Source organism: Procambarus clarkii, chromosome 70 (assembly GCF_040958095.1).
Source record: "Procambarus clarkii isolate CNS0578487 chromosome 70, FALCON_Pclarkii_2.0, whole genome shotgun sequence".
NCBI lineage: Eukaryota > Metazoa > Arthropoda > Malacostraca > Decapoda > Cambaridae > Procambarus > Procambarus clarkii.
The window spans coordinates 15,402,217-15,425,956 of record NC_091219.1 but is presented as its reverse complement, the minus strand read 5'-3'; the positions used below and the strand labels follow the sequence as shown (position 1 = coordinate 15,425,956).

The 23,740-nt window shown below is 42.7% G+C and overlaps 1 protein-coding gene across 2 annotated transcripts in view; it reads right to left on the bottom strand.

Moving 5' to 3' along the window:
- Positions 1-23,740, bottom strand: part of LOC123748154 (uncharacterized) — a 188,305-nt gene that overhangs the window by 107,625 nt on the left and 56,940 nt on the right. For both annotated transcript variants that reach the window (XM_069311588.1, XM_069311589.1), the window contains exon 2: positions 4,530-4,713. In XM_069311588.1, the coding sequence (XP_069167689.1) occupies positions 4,530-4,713 (184 nt within the window). The remainder of the gene's footprint in view (positions 1-4,529; positions 4,714-23,740) is intronic.

The window sequence follows — 23,740 nt, the reverse complement described above, 5'->3', positions numbered from 1 at the left end:
CTCAGAGGCAATGGGGACAAAATTGTAGTGGCGATCCAGCTCTCTGTACTTCAGGGATTTGGCTGATTCCCTGTGAGTGGCAGCACCACCTGGTTGTGCAAGACTGAAGTCAATGTAGGTTTTAGGCAGTGTTGTTACGCACGTGTAGTCCCACACCAACTGCTTGCCATTCTTCCAGGGGCTCACTGTGAGCAATAAGAGCGTCAGAGTTATGGGGAGTTATGTAACGAGGCTCTCTCTCAGTGGTGAGAGAGTGTGGTGAGGCTCCTATTGATGATGTGGTTAACTTCACTGTGACTCGAGTGCCATCCACGTGTGGCTTGGCAGAGTTGGCCATGGTGGCCGTACCTGTTGGCCATCACCTCGCCGCAAAAACACCAATATTTGGTGTGGATTGGGGCAGGAAGGTGGAGGGCCACAGCAATTCCAGGGGGGCCTGTGGTGTGAGATGAATACCGGTTGCTGACATTGGAGTTTCTAATAGGAAGTCATCTACACGGGGAGCTGCTACAGCTCTAAGTCGGACAGTGTCATTTGGTCTTGTTGTAGCTGCATGGTCAACAATGGGGCAATCCCAGCTAGATTTCTCCTGAGCTTCAGAAGCTGATGGTTGGAGTGCTGGTCCTGCAAGAGAAAGACCCATTTGGTGATTCAGACCATAAAGCTGGGAACGTTTACTCCTGCCTGTTGACCTAGGCAGTCAGGATTTCTTTCACCAGGTTATCAGATGCCGCTGAAGAGGACAAGAACGCTGGTACAGCAATTTGTGTTGCTGTGCGAACGCCGAGGCCCCCGAGTCAGACAGGAAAGGAGGCCTGTTTCCAGTGTGAGTCGCTGAGAGGAAGGTTGAGGGCTTTTTCTAGTATTGATTTCAGCAAGCTGTCGTACTCTTCTAATTTATTATTATTGAACGATGGCGAACATCTAAGAAAATAGGTCAGCCTGGGAAGGGACAAGCATCTGATGATGAGGAAAAGTGCATCATAAGCATCAATGTCTTCAATCCTCTCATCCATCCTCTTCAGATCAGCAATCTCCTTACCCAAGACCTCTTCGATGGCATTCCCTCCAAGAGGAGCTCCTAGGAGAGTGCTGTCCTCATGGTTGATTATATGAATATCAGGCAAAACATACATTATTCGCTCTATTATGGGCTGGTTGGTGGAGGTTATTTCGCACTTGGAAGAGTTCAGGGTGAGGCTTAAGCTTATTCCTTGCTCCTGAATTATTCTTATGTCCTCTAGGATGAAGGCTGGGGAGCCAGCTAGAGTACCATCGTTCAAAAAACAAATGTAGATCTCTGGACAGGTAATCGGTGACTTCCTTGATGACTAGGCAGAAAAGAAAAGGAGCAAGGGGGTCACCCTGTTGGACACCTTCTTGTGATTCAACTTCATGTTCCCCGAATAGCAGAGTTATATTCTTGCTGTAGCATGAGTTTACAAGCGGGTAGAGGGAAGGAAAATAGCGATGAACCGCATTGAGTACTGCATCCCTTCCTACCAAATTGAAAGCATTTTTGTATCCAGTTTCATCAGGGCTTTTTCATCTGTAATATTTGCAATGTAGGCCCTAACTGCATGAGCCGCTGCCTCACATCCTTATATATATATATATATATATATATATATATATATATATATATATATATATATATATATATATATATATATATATATATATATATATATATATGACAATGTCAGACCACGGAGGAAAAATCAAACAGGAATTTCCTTAAGTACTTTCGTATATTAATACATCTTCAGAAGGATTGGTATATTATTAATATACGAAAGTACTTAAGGAAATTCCTGTTTCATTTTTCATCCATGGTCTGACATTGTCACATTTTTAATCACGTGTTTATTTTCGTGATAAACATAAATATATATATATATATATATATATATATATATATATATATATATATATATATATATATATATATATAATTTTTTTCTCTGGTACTAGTGTTTCCCATAAAATATATATATATATATATATATATATATATATATATATATATATATATATATATATATATATATATATATATATATATATATATATATATATATATATATATATATATTGGTGTATACTGGCAGCAGGTTTTCTTTCAAACATGTTTCATTGAATATGACCGCATATTCTGTATTTATTATTTTCTGGTTTAGGGCTTCTATCCCTCTAACTATTTTCTTAGCATCAGGGCTTAATTGAAATAGGAGTTCTATTGAAATTACATCATAATTTGTCATATTAGTATAATCAATATATATATATATATATATATATATATATATATATATATATATATATATATGTATATATATATATATATATATATATATATATATATATATATATATATATATATTTATATATATATATATATATATACATATATATATATATATATATATATATATATATATATATATATATATATATATATATAATATATATATAAAAATAAAAAAATATATATAAAAATATATATATTTTTATATATAGGGAAGGGAGTACCACCTCTGGCTGGAAGAAGGGGGACCCATGGCCTCGGAGGAAACCACACATAACGCACTGGAGGGAATGTAGGTCCCCTCCAATACAGTTTCTGTGTGCTTTTCTCCTACCACCCCCTTCCCTTTATATATATATATATATATATATATATATATATATATATATATATATATATATATATATATATATATATATATATAATATAATATAATATAATATAATATAATATAATATAATATATATCCGCTAGCCGCTTGGATATGTCATGGGTATGCGTCTATGTCGTGCTTTGTGAGGAAAATATACAACTGTTTCACTGATATCCTGCACAACGACTATATTGTATTTTCTTATTTTATTTTACGAAATCTTCCATTTGGAACATTTCGTCTTCCAACACTGTGAGGAAATGTTATTATTGTTCCAGCTGACATAATAAGGAAATGTAAGAGATATGAGCTTATGAGAGTTATAATTCTTCTCATGAACAATAGAAGGCAGATAGAGGATTAGAAGAGACCACCACACCTCGAGGGTGCTGTGGGCGAGAGCGGGCGTCGAGGGGCAGGCATGTGGTGGTGCTTGAGGGGTGGTGGGGGATGGGGGCGCAGGCATGGGGTTAGCGGGACGGCCGGGCGGCGGGTCGGGCGGGTGACGGACGGGCGGTTGGCGGGAAAGGGCGGGCGGCGGGCCGGGCGGGTGACGGACGGGCGGTTGGCGGGAAAGGGCGGGCGGCGGGCTTTTGGAAAGCGTCGAGGCGGGCCGCACCGGTTATCACCTCATGTGTCGTCGTTCTTGTCAGTTCAGACGGCCGGTAAACTGTCCTTTATGAGAACACCGCGTCACAAACATGTCCGGATAAACAAAGCTCCCGGTAAAGCCTTGAATTATTTCCCCTCTCTGCTCCGGCACAGCACATCTGCCACACACAGGTTTGATTGCTAGGTTTGAGTAAATAATCTCTGAGGTTTTAAGAGCACTGAGAGTGAAAGGAAGTATATAATATAATTCGGCATTAATTATTATACACACACACACACGTTGACAGGTAGAACGACAGTAAATATTAAACACCGGCGAAGCACTATATATTAAACAATTTGAAGCAATTGTTAAGAATCAGGTCACACTCTGCCATCCTTAAGACCAAGACAATATCCAGTACACACTGCCTCAGCCAATATAAGAACATAGAAGTTTGGGAACTGCAGATGGCCCATCACCACCTTTTCTATCCCTCACTATCTTTCTTGCATTTCACCATCTTCTCCACCCTTCACCACTTTCCCTTCATCACTGTAATCTTAGTGTGGATAGAGTCTTTTATTTGGCGACATTGGAAATTAGTATAATTTGTCATTTCATGCAAAGGGGGTAAGGAGGTCGATCCCAACCCATCTATGACCATCCCCGGACAAAAACCAGTCATCCTGCAAAGTTTCGTGAGGCTAACCCCAAGCGTCTGGCCCCCATTCTCGAACAAACAAACATATAGACAGATTATCTCTATAAATTATATATATATATATATATATATATATATATATATATATATATATATATATATATATATATATATATATATATATATATATATATATATATATATATATATATATTTATGTATATTTTTGTTTCCCATTAGACAAGGGGAGTCCTGGGTCCCATATTAGTTATAATAATAAAAAATGGAGGATATTATTTGTCATTAGCTTTCTCTTCCTTCTTTTCACTTTAATATTTTTTGGACCAAATAATTTTAGATTAAGAGGTTAAGTGAGATTTAGTATAAGGTTTAAAAGTGACTCGGGAAATAAGTTGTGGTATAAGATTTAGGAGGTGGGACTGCCAGCCGGCCAGCCAGCCAGTGCTCACACTGTCTCCTCAACACCTACTCCTCTGCAAGCAGCGTGGCAGAGTAGCGCCTACAGCGGAAGCTATACACACAGCGAGTGTCTACAGGGGGGCATACATGACTCAAGAGACTGTTCCTTTACTTGACTTAATACCGTTGTTAACATGTTGATAGTGGACACCGTGACCAGCAAGAGGAAGGCGGTCTCCACCAGCGAGCATTTGGTCACTGGCAAGCAGCTGTAGATGGAGCGGCCCAGCGGGATGAGAATGGCTGCCCGGCCGCAGTCCACCAGAGCCTGGTGGAACAACAGCCCCTGCGACCACCTGTGGAACAGAGCGAGAGACATTAGTGGGAATCATGTACAATACATGAACACTGGTGCTCTACGAATGAAGTAATAATAATAATAGCTGGTGAGTGAATTAGTCCTTGCTTGCTGCCCTTATTGAGTAAGTCCACTATCACGACTCAGCGACACCCACATCATGGGTGTTACAGGGCGTCAGTATGATACAATGCATTTACACATCGCACCAATAAATGAGGACTATAAACCATGGAGTGAAAGGTTTAACATATTTATTACAGGGGGTTGGTATAAATATTTACACATCCCTGGAAACACAAACCGAAACTGTCTCTATTTCCCGCTTGTTACAAATTGTAATAAAGTTGTTACATCTTGACTTAACGTGTTAATGACGTATTAGAACGTTGTTACAACCTGATATATTGGTTGTTATAACTGGTTAGGAGATGTTAAAACTTGTTCGAACGTTGTACCAACGTCGTAGTTTCGGTGTGTGTTTGGTGGGATAATATTCCTTCGTGTATGTGATTGGGAGAGAGGAGCCACGTCCGCCAGCGCTGCGAGACTCTGAGTCTGTACTCTTACTGAAGGAAATATTAAAACATGATGAAACCATCTCACGATGTTATCAAAGCCTGACTGTTTACTGAGATTTAACTTTGTCAGTCACTTGCAGTGTCAAAACCGATGATATATATTTAAACAAGGATAAGAACAATCAGTTCATTTACACATCTTACAAATAAATAAGTTTTCTAAATCAACACTCGCCATTCTCGTAGTAAGAACTCCAATAGGGAAAACTGATGTTAACGTCATTAATCATATGGATGATGAATACTAGGTTCATGAACACAGAGGCGGGCAGGGCTCGCTCTGGCATCACTCGGGACCAAACAGTAACAAGATTCCTTAAGACGTAACTAGAGCAGACTAAGAAGCATGAGAGAATGAACCGTGTTATCAAGATAAGATATAAATATGCTCTTGACAGGTGAGGTAAGTAGGACAGGGGAGCCACAGAGGTCCCCATCCCCCCCAGCTGTAATATACACAGCTCTCCTCATATCAAAATGTTGACTTAATATAAGGGAAGATTTCTAGCTTGGGAGAGTTGCTTCCTCTGGCCGCCAAGATGTTCGCCAGGTCAAACGGTCACCTCTGCGGCCCCCGAAACTATAATAAAAATGGTGTTCGTAGATCAAGTCATCTTGAGGTGATTACGTCTAACAGCGTTACAGAATCATCAGCCAAACAGCCCTCCTAGAAGGGCCGCGTGAAAATAAGTTAAGTACCAATTGGAATTATAGCGAGTGTTCTGTAGAACTTGTACACTTAGACAGGACCCACAAGTTGTTTTCCAAGTGATACTGAGGGCCTCGTCAGTCTCATTCCATGGACAATTAACTTGAGGACTTGAAATATAGAATATAATGCATTCAAAGTTTTATGATATCGAAGATGTTGACACCCCAAGAAGTTGGCAAGAAGTAGGGAGCCGAGCGGACAGCACGCTGGACTTGTGATCCTGTGGTCCTGGGTTCGATCCCAGGCGCCGGCGAGAAACAATGGGCAGAGTTTCTTTCACCCTATGCCCCTGTTACCTAGCAGTAAAATAGGTACCTGGGTGTTAGTCAGCTGTCACGGGCTGCTTCCTGGGGGTGGAGGCCTGGTCGAGGACCGGGCCGCGGGGACACTAAAAAGCCCCGAAATCATCTCAAGATAACCTCAAGATAACCCCTCCAGGTAGACCTGGAATGGCCTCGCGCCTCATCACAAACAAGACATTACCACCTATCCAACCCTAATTGGTGGTGCCATTAAAGGTGTAACCAACAGACCCCTTTCCCGAGCACCCCGTCAGCTGATATAGGCACCGGAGCAACAAAGCCTTCCGTTAGCTAATAAGGCAATAGAGATGTAAGCCAACGGGGGGTAATAGAGAGAGAGCTGTGAGCCATGATCGAGATCTAAAACGTTATTGGCGTCGTCCGGACGGTGTTGCGGCCGGCATAAGAGACCAGCAGACCAGAGACCAATATCACCAATTCGAAGTTATGGATATTGCCTTCGTGTGTGTGTGGGGGGGGGGGGGTCAGTCACCAGGTGGGGGAGAGGGGGGGGAGTCAGTCACCAGGTGGGGGAGAGGGGGGGTCAGTCACCAGGTGGGGGAGAGGGGGTGGTCAGTCACCAGGTGGGGGAGAGGGGGTGGTCAGTCACCAGGTGGGGGAGAGGGGGGTCGAGTCAGTCACCAGGTGGGGGAGAGGGGGTCGAGTCAGTCACCAGGTGGGGGAGAGGGGTGGTCAGTCACCAGGTGGGGGAGAGGGGGTGGTCAGTCACCAGGTGTGGGAGAGTAGGGGGGGTCAGTCACCAGGTGTGGGAGAGGAGGGGGGGTCAGTCACCAGGTGTGGGAGAAGGGGGGAGGGGTCAGTCACCAGGTGGGGGGGAGGGGGGGGGGGTCAGTCACCAGGTGGGGGAGAGGGGGTGGTCAGTCACCAGGTGGGGGAGAGGGGGTGGTCAGTCACCAGGTGGGGGAGAGGGGGGGTCAGTCACCAGGTGGGGGAGAGGGGGGGGGGTCAGTCACCAGGTGGGGGAGACGGGGGGGTCAGTCAGTCACCAGGTGGGGGAGAGGGGGGGTCGAGTCAGTCACCAGGTGGGGGAGAGGGGTGGTCAGGTCAGTCACCAGGTGGGGGAGAGGGGGGTCGAGTCAGTCACCAGGTGGGGGAGAGGGGGGTCGAGTCAGTCACCAGGTGGGGGAGAGGGGGGTCGATTCAGTCACCAGGTGGGGGAGAGGGGGTGGTCAGTCACCAGGTGGGGGAGAGGGGGGTCAGTCACCAGGTGGGGGAGAGGGGGTGGTCAGTCACCAGGTGGGGGAGAGGGGGTGGTCAGTCACCAGGTGGGGGAGAGGGAGGGTTTGAGGAGTGGAGGCCCAGTGATATATACACGCTCCACACTCACAGGAGAGGGAGTTATCTCTCGCTGTCACAACAACTTCACTTCCAGCAGCGCCATAGGACAGTTGCAAGGATCCATCAGTGTAAACAATCTAGGAAAGGGAGCGCTCTCTGACCAGAGCATCAATTTGGCTTAAGGCATTGTACCTGTCCGTTAGTGGAATAGTTGTTTAGGAGTGCCACTCACACGGGCGCTCTTCTTGGACAGTTGGAGGCTTGCGGTCTTGTCCCTCCACGGTGAAACTCAGCTGTGAGTTCCAGCGCTACAGGATTAACACCATATTTAAAAACATAATTTGCTCAAGAAATTATAAGCCCGACAACTTCAGAGATTACATGAAGATTTTAAACAAGCACGCACACACGCAGTCACGCACACGCATACCGACACACACACAGGGCATGGAGGAACTTCCGTAATAACAGAACACCAGAAAGTAGAGAGAGATACCAGAGAACCAGGAACGAGTATGTCAGTGTGAGAAGAGCAGCTGAGAAAAGGTATGAAAATGATATAGCTAATAAAGCCAAGACCGAACCCAAGCTACTACACAGTCACATCAGGAGGAAGACAACAGTGAAGGAACAGGTGATGAAACTTAGGGTGGGCGAGGACAGGGACACAGAGAATGACAAAGAGGTGTGTGAAGAACTCAACAAAAGGTTCCAGGAGGTCTTTACAATAGAACAGGGAGATGTCGCGGCGCTAGAAGAGGTGGCAGCAAACCAGGTGACCTTGGATAGGTTCGAAATTACAAGAGATGAGGTCAAGAAGCACCTATTGGAGCTGGATATGAGAAAAGCTGTTGGGCCGGATGGAATCTCGCCATGGGTATTGAAAGAGTGTGCAGGAGCACTTTGCCTACCACTCTCCATAGTGTATAGTAGGTCACTGGAAACGGGGGACCTACCAGAAATATGGAAGACTGCTAATGTAGTACCAATATACAAAAAGGGTGACAGACAAGAGGCACTGAACTACAGGCCAATGTCCTTAACTTGTATATCATGCAAGGTGATGGAGAAGATTGTGAGAAAAAACCTAGTAACACATCTGGAGAGAAGAGACTTCGTGACAACCCATCAACATGGGTTGAGGAAGGGTAAATCTTGCCTTACAGGATTGATAGAATTCTACGATCAGGTGACAAAGATTAAACAAGAAAGAGAAGGGTGGGCGGACTGCATTTTTTTGGACTGTCGGAAAGCCTTTGACACAGTACCCCATAAAAGGTTGATGCATAAGCTAGAGAAACAGGCAGGAGTAACTGGTAGGGCGCTCCAGTGGATAAGGGAGTACCTAAACAATAGGAAGCAGAGAGTTACAGTGAGGGGTGAGACCTCAGACTGGCGTGAAGTCACCAGTGGAGTCCCACAGGGCTCTGTACTTGGACCTATCCTGTTTCTGATATACGTAAATGATCTGCCAGAGGGTATAGACTCATTCCTCTCAATGTTTGCTGACGACGCCAAAATTATGAGAAGGATTAAGACAGAGGAGGACAGCTTGAGGCTTCAAGAAGACCTGGACAAGCTGCAGGAATGCTCGAACAAATGGCTGTTAGAGTTTAATCCAAGCAAATGTAATGTAATGAAGATAGGGGTAGGAAGCAGGAGACCAGATACAAGGTATCACTTGGGAGATGAAATACTTCAAGAGTCCGAGAGAGAGAAAGACCTGGGGGTTGATATCACTCCAGACCTGTCCCCTGATGCTCACATCAAGAGGATAACAGCAGCAGCATATGCCAGGTTGGCTAACATAAGAACGGCCTTTAGAAACTTGTGTAAGGAATCTTTCAGAACATTATATACCACATATGTCAGACCAATCCTGGAGTATGGGGCACCAGCATGGAGTCCATATCTAGTCAAGCATAAGACTAAAATGGAAAAGGTTCAAAGGTTTGCCACCAGACTAGTACCCGAGCTGAGAGGTATGAGCTACGAGGAGAGACTACGGGAATTAAACCTCACTTCGTTGGAAGACAGAAGAGTTAGGGGGGACATGATCACCACATTCAAGATCCTCAAGGGAATTGACAGGGTTGATAAAGACAGGCTGTTTAACACAAGGGGCACACGCACTAGGGAACACAGGTGGAAACTGAGTGCCCAAATGAGCCACAGAGATATTAGAAAGAACTTTTTTAGTGTCAGAGTGGTTGACAAATGGAATGCATTAGGAAGTGATGTGGTGGAGGCTGACTCCATACACAGTTTCAAGTATAGATATGATAGAGCCCAATAGGCTCAGGAACCTGTACACCTGTTGATTGACAGTTGAGAGGCGGGACCAAAGAGCCAGAGCTCAACCCCCGCAAGCACAACTAGGTGAGTACAACTAGGTGAGTACAGGCACGCACGCACGCACGCACGCACGCACACACACACACACACACACACACACACACACACACACACACACACACACACACACACACATACAAGATGATGACAAATGGGTTTCCACTACACAGAGAAGTGCCAAGTCAAAAAAGGTGAGCCAAATATAAGAGTCTCTGACAGTTAAACCCTGCAAAATGCTTAAAAAATTATTAAGTACTAATTGAGAGAGAGTACCTAACAGAGGGGAAACAGAGAGCCACAGTGAGACGGGACAAACCGGATTGGGGCAGGATAACAAGCGGAATCTCCCAAATACCTGCTTTAGGACTCATCCGTGTTGTGATATATGTTAAATACCGAATCATTTGTGTAGCGTAATACCTGCCAACGCTTACGCATGCAGAATGAATTAGGCAAATTAGGAAAGCAGAGGATTTCAGAATATTCCCAGAAGACTCTGGGAGGCTGCAGACTTGATCTGAGGAATATTTATTTAAATTTAATGTAAGTGTGAAGAGGTGATGATAGCTGGAAGAGGTGACAGGAGACCAGAGGGTCAGTCCACGAAGTATGGACCCCCCGACACCCACACCTCCCCCCACCCATCACCCCACACCCCAAACCCCTCCTCCCCTCAATATCAAATACGAAAAACCCAAACAAAGTTAAGACATATCACCAAGTCTTACCCCAGACGCGCTCATCAAGAAGATGATCTAAGAGGATGAATAAAAATTCCAATTTAATGAACAATTTGACAAACAAATATGGCGTCAGCCATAGAGGTGAGAAGCCATCCGAGCCCCTGACCGAGGCTTCGCGCCAGAGATGAGCTAATTAAGTACTATTTGGAGATCTAAATCAGACATGTCTGGTGCTTCCCCGCCAGTGATGTACCGGGGCGCAGGTGCTCAGTATGTGGTTTTCTTGAGGTTATCTTGAGATGATTTCGGGGCTTTTTTTAGTGTCCCCGCGGCCCGGTCCTCGACCAGGCCTCCACCCCCAGGAAGCAGCCCGTGACAGCTGACTAACACCCAGGTACCTATTTTACTGCTAGGTAACAGGGGCATAGGGTGAAAGAAACTCTGCCCAATGTTTCTCGCCGGCGCCTGGGATCGAACCCAGGACCACAGGATCACAAGCCCAGCGTGCTGTCCGCTCGGCCGACCGACTCTGTAGTTCATACCTCTCAGATATATATCTACTTTGGTGGCATACCTCTGGTGGTACTACTTTGGTGGCATACCTCTGGTGGTACTAGTTTGGTGGCATACCTCTGGTGGTACTAGTTTGGTGGCATACCTCTGGTGGTACTAGTTTGGTTGCATACCTCTGGTGGTATAAGTTTGGTGGCATACCTCTGGTGGTACTAGTTTGGTGGCATACCTCTGGTGGTATAAGTTTGGTGGCATACCTCTGGTGGTACTAGTTTGGTGGCATACCTCTGGTTGTATAAGTTTGGTGGCATACCTCTGGTGGTATAAGTTTGGTGGCATACCTCTGGTGGTATAAGTTTGGTGGCATACCTCTGGTGGTATTAGTTTGGTGGCATACCTCTGGTGGTATAAGTTTGGTGGCATACCTCTGGTGGTACTGGTTTGGTGGCATACCTCTGGTGGTACTAGTTTGGTGGCATACCTCTGGTGGTACTAGTTTGGTGGCATACCTCTGGTGGTACTGGTTTGGTGGCATACCTCTGGTGGTACTAGTTTGGTGGCATACCTCTGGTGGTACTAGTTTGGTGGCATACCTCTGGTGGTACTGGTTTGGTGGCATACCTCTGGTGGTACTAGTTTGGTGGCATACCTCTGGTGGTACTAGTTTGGTGGCATACCTCTGGTGGTACTGGTTTGGTGGCATACCTCTGGTGGTACTAGTTTGGTGGCATACCTCTGGTGGTATAAGTTTGGTGGCATACCTCTGGTGGTACTAGTTTGGTGGCATACCTCTGGTGGTATAAGTTTGGTGGCATACCTCTGGTGGTACTAGTTTGGTGGCATACCTCTGGTTGTATAAGTTTGGTGGCATACCTCTGTTGATATAAGTTTGGTAGCATACCTCTGGTGGTATAAGTTTGGTGGCATACCTCTGGTGGTATAAGTTTGGTGGCATACCTCTGGTGGTATAAGTTTGGTGGCATACCTCTGATGGTATAAGTTTGGTGGCATACCTCTGATGGTATAAGTTTGGTGGCATACCTCTGGTGGTATAAGTTTGGTGGCATACCTCTGGTGGTATAAGTTTGGTGGCATACCTCTGGTGGTATAAGTTTGGTGGCATACCTCTGGTGGTATAAGTTTGGTGGCATACCTCTGGTGGTACTAGTTTGGTGGCATACCTCTGGTTGTATAAGTTTGGTGGCATACCTCTGGTGGTATAAGTTTGGTGGCATACCTCTGGTGGTATAAGTTTGGTGGCATACCTCTGGTTGTATTAGTTTGGTGGTATACCTCTGGTGGTATAAGTTTGGTGGCATACCTCTGGTGGTACTGGTTTGGTGGCATACCTATGGTGGTACTAGTTTGGTGGCATACCTCTGGTGGTACTAGTTTGGTGGCATACCTCTGGTGGTACTGGTTTGGTGGCATACCTCTGGTGGTACTAGTTTGGTGGCATACCTCTGGTGGTACTAGTTTGGTGGCATACCTCTGGTGGTACTGGTTTGGTGGCATACCTCTGGTGGTACTAGTTTGGTGGCATACCTCTGGTGGTATAAGTTTGGTGGCATACCTCTGGTGGTACTAGTTTGGTGGCATACCTCTGGTGGTATAAGTTTGGTGGCATACCTCTGGTGGTACTAGTTTGGTGGCATACCTCTGGTTGTATAAGTTTGGTGGCATACCTCTGTTGATATAAGTTTGGTAGCATACCTCTGGAGGTATAAGTTTGGTGGCATACCTCTGGTGGTATAAGTTTGGTGGCATACCTCTGGTGGTATAAGTTTGGTGGCATACCTCTGATGGTATAAGTTTGGTGGCATACCTCTGATGGTATAAGTTTGGTGGCATACCTCTGGTGGTATAAGTTTGGTGGCATACCTCTGGTGGTATAAGTTTGGTGGCATACCTCTGGTGGTATAAGTTTGGTGGCATACCTCTGGTGGTATAAGTTTGGTGGCATACCTCTGGTGGTATAAGTTTGGTGGTATACCTCTGGTGGTATAAGTTTGGTGGCATACCTCTGGTGGTATAAGTTTGGTGGCATACCTCTGGTGGTATAAGTTTGGTGGCATACCTCTGGTGGTATAAGTTTGGTGGCATACCTCTGGTGGTATAAGTTTGGTGGCATACCTCTGAACTTTCTACTGCTTCGTTTTATGTTTATTTAAATAAGGACTAAATAATTGTAAGCAAATTCCAGAACTCATCTGACGTAAAGGTTCTCAAGATCCTGAAGGACTCTTATTTTTTCATATTCCTGAAGTTACCACTTATATTAACCAATCTTCCGTACGTAGCTTAAGATAATCATTTAACATGGGCTTCTGGTGATAGTTTGAGTGTAATATCATGTCCAAATTTTTTTTTCTCTCTACAATTCTAGGAGGAGTTCCTCTCCTATGGGATACCGGCTACGTCCGGCTTCCTGTTCCCTATACTAAGCTTCATTACTTTGCATTTACTCGAGTTGAACTTGCGTAGCCACCAGAGGGACAATAATGTCATTTTGTCCAGGTCCTCCTATAGTTTCCTATGTATCCTCCTCATAATTGTTGTATCCTCTACGGATATTGAGAGCATGGAATATATCCCCTGTTAGCAAAAGGATTGGAACCATGAATGATCCTTGTGGCATGCCACTGGTAACGTCCTGCGTCTCTAAAGACTCTCCATTCGCTGTAACTCCCGTGCCATCTGTTGGAGACGTTCTTGTTTATCAACTAGGGTACGTTCCCTGTCACTCCGGCCCGCTATGGTACGTTCCCTGTCACTTCTGCCCGCTAGGGTACGTTCCCTGTCACTCCGGCCCGCTATGGTACGTTCCCTGTCACTTCTGCCCGCTAGGGTACGTTCCCTGTCACTTCTGCCCGCTATGGTACGTTCCCTGTCACTTTTGCCCGCTAGGGTACGTTCCCTGTCACTTCTGCCCACTGGAGAGCCTGCCCTGTCAGTCCTGCTCGCTAGGGTACGTTCCCTGTCACTCTTGCCCACTGGAGTACTTTCCCTGTCAGTCCTGCCCACTAGGGTACGTTCCCTGTCACTCCGGCCCACTGGAGTACTTTCCCTGTCAGTCCTGCCCGCTAGGGTACGTTCCCCGTCACTCCTGCCCGCTGGAGTACCTTCCCTGTCAGTCCTGTCCGCTAGGGTACGTTCCCTGTCAGTCCTGCCCGCTAGGGTACGTTCCCTGTCACTCCGGCCCACTGGAGTACTTTCCCTGTCAGTCCTGCCCGCTAGGGTACGTTCCCTGTCACTCCTGCCCGCTGGAGTACCTTCCCTGTCAGTCCTGCCCACTAGGGTACCTTCCCTGTCAGTCCTGCCCGCTAGGGTACGTTCCCTGTCAGTCCTGCCCGCTAGGGTACGTTCCCTGTCACTCTTGCCCACTGGAGTACCTTCCCTGTCAGTCCTGCCCGCTAGGGTACGTTCCCTGTCACTTCTGCCCACTGGAGTACTTTCCCTGTCAGTCCTGCCCGCTAGGGTACGTTCCCCGTCACTCTTGCCCACTGCAGAACCTTCCCCGTCACACCTGCCCACTGGAGAACCTTCCCTGTCACTCCTGTCTTTTTATCCATTTTGTGCACGAGTCTCCTATCGGATATGGTACAAAAATATACATTCCGGCCACCGTTCTGCCTCTTGTGTGATATCTGCCGTTCGTAAGAGCTCAATGATGTGTGTAAGGCAGTCTTTGTCATCAGTGAAACCATACCTTACCTTGAGGATACCTTGAGATGATTTCGGGGCTTAGCGTCCCCGCGGCCTGGTCGTCGACCAGGCCTCCTCGTTGCTAGACTGGTCAACCAGTCTGTTGGACGCGGCTGCTCGCAGCCTGACGTATGAGTCACAGCCTGGTTGATCAGGTATCCTTTGGAGGTGTTTGTCAAGTTCTCTCTTCAATTCTGTGAGGGGTCGGCCAGTTATGCCCCTTATGTATAGTGGAAACGTGTTGAACAGTCTAGGGCCTCTGATGTTGATAGTTCTCTCTCAGAGTACCTGTGGCACCTGTACTCTTCAACGGGGATATTCTGCACATCCTGCCATGCCTACTGGTCGCATGTGGTGTTATTTCTGTGTGCAGGTTTGGGACCTGCCCCATGACTATTTTCCACGTGTAAATTATTATGTGTGTGTCCCGCCTGCGCTCACGAGAATATAGATTTAGGCATTTTGGTCAGTCAATAGTTTAGATGTTTACTGAGTGGATTCTAGCAGAGGAAGGTTCTCTGCACGCTCTCCAGGTCAGCAATTTATCCAGCTTTGAAAGAGGCTGTCATTGTGTTACACCATACATGTGTAGCCTTGAAAAATCTCTTCTTGGAGCCATTATTAAGACATACCCTTGAGTAGCCCCGAGACTATTCCCTCATGCAGACATGCATGCTATCCCCCCTCATGCACACGAAGAGGAGACATCCCCCCCTCTTCGTAAAGCTCTCTGAGACATCCCCTTTTGGAGCCCTGAGACATCTCATTATGTAGCCCTGATACATCCTCTCGTGGAGCCTGAGATATATCCCTTCATGAAGCCTTGAGACATCCCTTACTGAAGGCAGCTTCTGGTGGAACACTGAGACATTCGTTCGTGAAGCCTCCAGCTCTCCGCTTGCGAAGCTCTTCGTAGAACGCTAAGAGGCTCAAGGCTCCTGGTGGAGCCCTGAGCCTCAGCACCTCCCAGCAGCACTCAGGAAAATAATGCGTCGCGACTCAACCCAAGATTTACGAGAGGCAATACTCGGGCCGCGGCCGCCACCCATTTGGTTAGACCGCTGCTGTTCTTTATAAATTGTTTCAGTGTAGAGGCTCTTGGCACGGCGTGTGGTGCTGAGGACACGTGCTGGCACGGCGTGTGGTGCTGAGGACACGTGCTGGCACGGTGTGTGGTGCTGAGGACACGTCCTGGCACGGCGTGTGGTGCTGAGGACACGTGCTGGCACGGCGTGTGGTGCTGAGGACACGTGCTGGCACGGTGTGTGGTGCTGAGGACACGTGCTGGCACGGCGTGTGGTGCTGAGGACAGTAGTAGGGATGACACGCCACAGACGATATTTTTTTTCAAGCCAAATATCGTCTGTAGCGTGTCAGGGTTTTCAGGCCAAATATCGTGTGTAGCGTGTCAGGGTTTTCAGATCAAAATATCGTGTGTAGCGTGTCAGGGTTTTCAGGCGAATTTGGGGAGTCACAGATTTGGAAGTAAGGATTTCTTATAACGAAAAATAATGTCATACGAGTTTGTTAAAGTTCTTATGAGAAAAAATAATTTCCAAGACATAGAAGTTTGTTAAGGCCTTATGGGACAAATTAAAGTAACGTATATAGCTCTTTAGGGCTTCCAGGAGAACTCTACGGACATGTTTTACATGTTTTCAACTTACAAAATCCGTCTGTGTAAGCCATAGTTTTCATGTAAATTTAGAAAATCACCTGTGTAAGTCATTGTTTTCAGGGTTTCGTACCTCACACCCCCCTCCCTCCCCCCTTACCTCGCAATCTGTCGCGTCACCTTTATTTACTTTGCGCCCAGCCAGCCAGCCAGTCGGCTCTTAATCTTATCTTATCTTATCCGTAATATCTGGACCGTCCCTCCTCTCTCTCTCTCTCTCCCTCCTCTCTCTCTCTCTCTCCTCTTCATATTATTCCCTCTTCCTATTTTCTGACATACTAATATTTTATTCCTTTTTCATTAACCAGTCAGTTTTATACAAATCAACCGAAGCATCTCAATGTAACCTTTAATACTGAAAACTGCCTCAGAGACTATCTAAGCTGGCCCCAGCTACCTGCCCCAGGCTATCTGCCCGAGGCAATCATCACCTGATTACCTGCCCCAGACATCTACCAGTCATTGTCGGCGTTCGCCACCGTAATAATTTATATATATATACATTAAGCGTTAATAAAACTTATTTATTTATTTATAATTTATTTAGTCATCTAATTCATAGTTTACACAATTTATAATAAAAGAGTTTATCCCCAGTATTCGCCAATGTTTTACACAAATAAATCATGTTAGTAAGCATGTTCTAGCTCACGTTCCCCCACCTTAGTCCCCTGTCGTATAATGAATACTATCATTCCAATCCCTCTAAAATTTTAAATAATCATTTTTCAAACGTAGTTCAATACAGTAATTTAGTTACCAAGCTCCAGCGCTTGTCCTCCGCCTTAGCTCTCTCTCGTATCTTCGTTAGTATCAGTCCAATTTCCCTGAAATTTCTACCCTCTGTATTTCAGGCACCGTAAATAAGATCAAAACAGTTACCAAGCTCCAGCGCTTGTCCTCCGCCTTAGTTCTCTTTCGTATCTTTGTAAATAAACCATCAATTTCCCTTAAATTTCTACCCTCTGTATTTCAGGCACCGTAAATAAGATCAAAACAGTTACCAAGCTCCAGCGCTTGTCCTCCGCCTTAGTTCTCTCTCGTATCTTCGTTAGTATCAGTCCAATTTCCCTGAAATTTCTACCCTCTGTATTTCAGGCACCGTAAATAAGATCAAAACAGTTACCAAGCTCCAGCGCTTGTCCTCCGCCTTAGTTCTCTCTCGTATCTTCGTTAGTATCAGTCCAATTTCCCTGAAATTTCTACCCTCTGTATTTCAGGCACCGTAAATAAGATCAAAACAGTTACCAAGCTCCAGCGCTTGTCCCCCACCCTCTTCCACCCTCAAGTCTTTGTAAATAAACTATCAATTTCCCTTAAATTTTTACCCTCTGTATTTCAGACACCGTAAATAAAATCAAGTCAGTTATCGAGCTCCAGCTCTCGTCCCCCCGCCTTAATTCTCTTTCGTATCTTTGTAAATAACCCATCAATTTCCCTAAAATTAAAAGCAGACATACTTCAAAGTTAGTAAATAAGATCAAGTCAGTTACTGAGCTCCAGCTCTCGTCCCCCACCCTCTTCCACCCTCAAGTCTTTGTAAATAAACCATCAATTTCCCTGAAATTTTTACCCGCTGTATTTCAGACATAGTAAATATGAAGTAAACAATTATAAAACTCTAGCTCTTGTCCTCTGTCCAAGCTCACTTTTGTAAATTCATTACTCTCAGTCCAATTCACCCAACTACATTTTCAGACATAGTAAATAAAAACCAGTTCAGTTATCAAGTTTCAACTCTTGTGCCCCAGCTTAGTTCATTTGTACAAGTTCTTTATTTTCCAACTAAATCACCCTGAGATTTAAGATCACCGTATTTCTAACGTAGTAAAATTAATCGGGGCATTAACCAAGCTCCATTTCCTCAGCCTTAGATCATCAGACATAAATATATTCGATCAAGTCCCTCTCCAGCCTATCTGTTTATCAGAGTATTTACTTTACCCTTCTCATCCCCAACGTATCAAAACCTTCAATAATCATACTGTATTTGCATATTTTCTCTATATTCAGCTGTGTTCTTCACATTTTGTCCATGTTTTCTATGTTCACTCCATGTTCTTCAAATGTTCACAGTCCCATTCAGTTTATATTTTCACAAGTATCTCCATTTTTTCTGTAATCTTTCTCTTAGTCTCATTACTTTCTCTACAAATTCTAGTCATATTTTCTATGTTTTCATGTTCATCACATGTTCTCTTTACAACTTTTATACTCAATATTCATGCTAACTTCCATATTTTGTGTTCTTTGCAATATTCATGTTCCTCTACAAGTTCATGTTCCTCACAAGATCACTTCGTTTTTTCACCTTCACTTACATGTTTTCTACATTCTAGTCATATTTTCTATGTTTTCATGTTCATCACATGTTCTCTTTACAACTTTTATACTCAATATTCATGCTAACTTCCATATGTTGTGTTCTTTGTCAATATTCATGTTCCTCTACAAGTTCATGTTCCTCACAAGATCACTTCGTTTTTCACCTTCACTTACATGTTTTCTACATTCTTTTGTCATATTCTCCATGTTCTTCACAAGTCCATTGTTCATTCTTTGTAATCCCTATTCTCCTTATCATGTTTTCATGTTCTCTGTAAGTTCATATTCCCAGCATGTTCACTGTATTCATCAACTTTTCTTACATATGTTCTTTGCCATGTTCCCCATATGTTCTCTAGGTTTTTCCCCTTACATGTTATCTAACGTTCCTTAACTAAAAAATCTTTCACCAATCAACTAAAAACATAGTCACTTTCGTCATTTCTCAACTAAACTTATTATCCAGTCAACTAAAAATAGTCAGAAATAGCCTCGTTCAACACTGTTCTTAACTAAAACAACCTTTCTCTTAGCTAAAAAATTGTCAAGGAAACTTTTTTCAGCACTTTCTTAACAGGCGCTATGTTCATCAAGAAAAAAATTGTCAAAGGAAACTTTCCAAAACTGTTCATAACTAGCTTTTATCCATCGTCAATCAACTAAAAATAATAACTTTCATCATTTCTTAACTAAACATATTCCCCATTCATCAGAAAATAACCGTGTTCATCATGTTTCATTGTCATTTCTTAACTAAAATTATCTGCCAATCATCAGAAAAAGTCATGTTCATCATGTTTTGGCTTTTGCTCAACTAAAAGTATTCATCGGTCAACTAAAAATAGTTACTTCATCATGTTTCCTTGCCATTTCTTAACTAAAATATCACTTCTCTCATCTGAAAATAGTCATGTGTAGTCTCTTTCCAACACCGTTCTTAACTAAAACAGCCTTTCGCTTAGCTAAAAATTGTCAAAGGAATCTTTTCAGCACTGTTCATAACTAACTTTATCCATCGTCAAGTCAGAAAATATAGTCAAAGATATCTATCATCGTCGTTCTTAACTGACATTTATACTTTGTGGAGCACTAAAATAGTCAAATGTAACTTTTTCAGCACTTTCGTAAAAATTATATGTCGTCAAGTACGAAAAAAAATAGTCAAAGGTGCTCTCCGTTACACCAAAGTTACTCTTCGATAAATCAAAGACGCTCTTCAATACATCAAGGACTTACTCAAAGACACCAAAGTTACACTCTAAGACATCCTTCGAGACATCAAAGACTTCCTTAAGACTTCAATGGGACTCTTCCATTCATCAAAGACATTCTCTAAGCCCTCAAAGTTATTCTCAGCACAATCAAAAGTTATTCCGAGACAACAAAAGTTATTCTCAGAACAATCAAAAGTTATTCCAAGACAACAAAAGTCATTCTCAGAGCTATCAAAATTATTCTCGGAGTCATCAAAAGGTATTCTCTAACTCACTTTGGTCATTAAAGTTAATTTCTCTGTTATAAAAGTTTGTCTCAGAGACATCTAAAGTTAATCTTAGAGTTATCAAATGTAATCTCTAACTCTCTTTTGTTCATCAAAGTTGATCTCAGAGTTAGCAAAGGTAATCTCTAACTCACTCTCGTTCATCAAAGTTGTTTCAAAGACATCAAAGTTATTCAAAGAGCTAACAAAAGTTATTCTCAGAGTCACCTTCGTTCTTCAGAGAAACTTTCCAAAACATCTTTATTCATCAAAGTTATTCTCAGAGGCATAAAAGTCATTCTCAGAGCTATCAAACTTGTTCTCAAAGTCATCAAACTTATTCACAGAGTCATCAAAGTTAATCTAAGACATCATTTTTCATCAAAGATATTCTCTCTAAACCATCAATGTTCTTCTCTAAGACATCTAAAGTTATTCTCAGAGCTATCAAACTTGTTCTCAGAGTCATCAAATGGTATTCTCGAAGTCATCAAAGTTATTTTCAGAGACATCTAAAGTTAATTTCTATGTTATAAAGTTATTCTCAGAGACATCTAAAGTTAATCTTGGTCATCAAAGTTATTCTCAGAGACATCTAAAGTTAATCTTGGTCATCAAAGTTGTTCTCTAAACATCAATGTTGTTCTCCAAGACATCAAAGATGTTCTCAAAATCATAAAAGTTATTCCCAGAGCTATCAAAGTTAATCTCAGAGTTATCCAAAGATATTCTCATGTCCACAAAAGTTATTCCAAGAGACGTCAAAGTTGTTTCAAAGACATCAAAGTTAATCTCAGAGTTATCCAAAGACATTCTCAGAGACATCTAAAGTTATTCTCTAAGACATCAAAGTTGTTCTAAGAGTTATCAAAAGTTATTCTCAGTCATGATATGTTATTCTCTAACTCACTTCCATTCATCAAAGACATTCTCTAAGTCCTGAAAGTTATTCTCTAAGACAACAAAGTCTTTCTCAGAGCTACCAAAGATGTTCTCTAAATCATAAAAGTTAATCTTAACTCACCTTCGTTCATTAGAGAAACTTTCCAATCCATATTCGTTGACCAGAGTTATTCTCAGAGTCATCAAAGCGATCTCTAATTCATCTTCGTTCTCCAAAGTTGTTCTCTAAGACACCTTCATTCATCAAAGAAACTCTCCTTCTTCCATCATGTTATTCTTTAAGACATCTTCAGTCATACAATTTTCTCTCCAAAATGTAACTAGTTCAGCTTTTCATACCAAACCTGCATTTCTGTTAAAACATATTTTCTTAGTTGCTTTACCCTAAAACTGTTCTCTGAACTACACTGTTCAAACCTACGTAACCTATCCTCTCCACCCAATGTTACTTAGTTAACGTAACGTTCCTAAACCTAGCTTTACCTATCCTAACATACCTTACCTTACCTTCCCTATCTTACCTAACTTTACCTATCCTAACATAACTTACCTTACCTTCCCTATCTTACCTAACTTTACCTATCCTAACATAACTTACCTTACCTTCCCTAACTTAACCTAACTTTACCTATCCTAACTTAACTTGCCTTTCATAACCTAACTTTACCTATCCTAACATAACCTAACTTTACCTATCCTAACATAACTTACCTTACCTTCCCTATCTTACCTAACTTTACCTATCCTAACATAACTTACCTTACCTTCCCTAACTTAACCTAACTTTACCTATCCTAACTTAACTTACCTAACTTATTCTGCTTAACATAACTTACCTTACCTTCCCTATCTTACCTAACTTTACCTATCCTATCCTAACCTAACTTGCTTTACCTAACTTAATCTTACATTCCCAAACTGATGTATCCTAACTTATCTAGTCCAACCAGACATGATCTAACTTAAGTATTCCTTCTTGTCTTTGTGTTTCGTCAATCATTGTCTCATATTCATTTACTCATTTCATTAGTTAATTTCTCAAATGGTCACTTATGCATTTCAAGTGCTATTTGTTAGAGATTGGATATTTAAGCATTTCAAAGAATTATAATTTCTCAAATGGACGTTTTTGCATTTCAAGTGCTATTTGTTAGAGATTGGATATTTAAGCATTTCAAAGAATTTTTGTTATATATGGGCATTTACTCATTTCAAGGGATAATTTCTCAAATGGACGTTTTTGCATTTCAAGTGTTATTTTGTTTAAGATTGGGTATTTAACCATTTCAAAGGATTTTTGTTATATATGGGAACTTACTCGTTTCAAGGGCTAATTTCTCAAATGGTCATTTTTGCAGATCAAGGGTTATTTGTTAAAGTTCATCAAGTTGCCCATAAGTTGTATTAGTAGGTTCTATCTTATGTTCTTATTCCCCAACCCCTTAACCTAACCTCTTGTAATCTTAGTGTATTTAGTAGGTTCTATCTTATGTTCTTATTCCCCAACCCTTTTCCTAACCTTTCAGATGTAGTTTGTTGAATATATTATCCTTTTCCTAACCTTTCAGATGTAGTTTTGTTTCTCCTTTTTGTATATTTTTACCCAAACCCACCATCCCACTTAACCTTCTTTCCTTCTTTACTTTGATTCTCCTACTCCTTCTAACCCTCCTTTTCTATCTCTCTCCCTTATTCTCTCTCTTCCTCCCCCTCTCTCTCCCTCATTTGCTCAAATGCTCTCTTGTTTCTCAAATTCAAGTCTTATTGCTCCCATTCTCACACCCTCATTCTCATTCACTTAGTTTTTCTTTTTCTCAATTCAAGTCTTAGTGCTCCCATGCCCACACTCTCTCTCATTCTCTCTTCTTTGGTCCCATTTTCTTCCGCCCCCTCTCTCTTACTCCTTGCTCTTCTTTCATGCTCTCACTCCCTTAAGCTCTTGTTTCTCAATTTCAAGTCTTAGTAGATCTGATTCTTTACTATTGTAATTTTTATTATTACTATGATAAAGAATGAACTTATATGTGAAAACAAAGTAAAGAAGGAAAGAAGGTTTGGGTAAAAATATACAAAAAGGAGAAACAAAACTACATCTGAAAGGTTAGGAAAAGGATAATATATTCAACAAACTACATCTGAAAGGTTAGGAAAAGGATAATATATTCAACAAACTACATCTGAAAGGATAGGTTAAAGGGTTGGGGAATAAAAACATAAGATAGAACCTACTAAATACACTAAGATTACAAGAGGTTAGGTTAAGGGGTTGGGGAATAAGAACATAAGATAGAACCTACTAATACAACTTATGGGCAACTTGATGAACTTTAACAAATAACCCTTGATCTGCAAAAATGACCATTTGAGAAATTAGCCCTTGAAACGAGTAAGTTCCCATATATAACAAAAATCCTTTGAAATGGTTAAATACCCAATCTTAAACAAATAACACTTGAAATGCATAAGTGACCATTTGAGAAATTAACTAATGA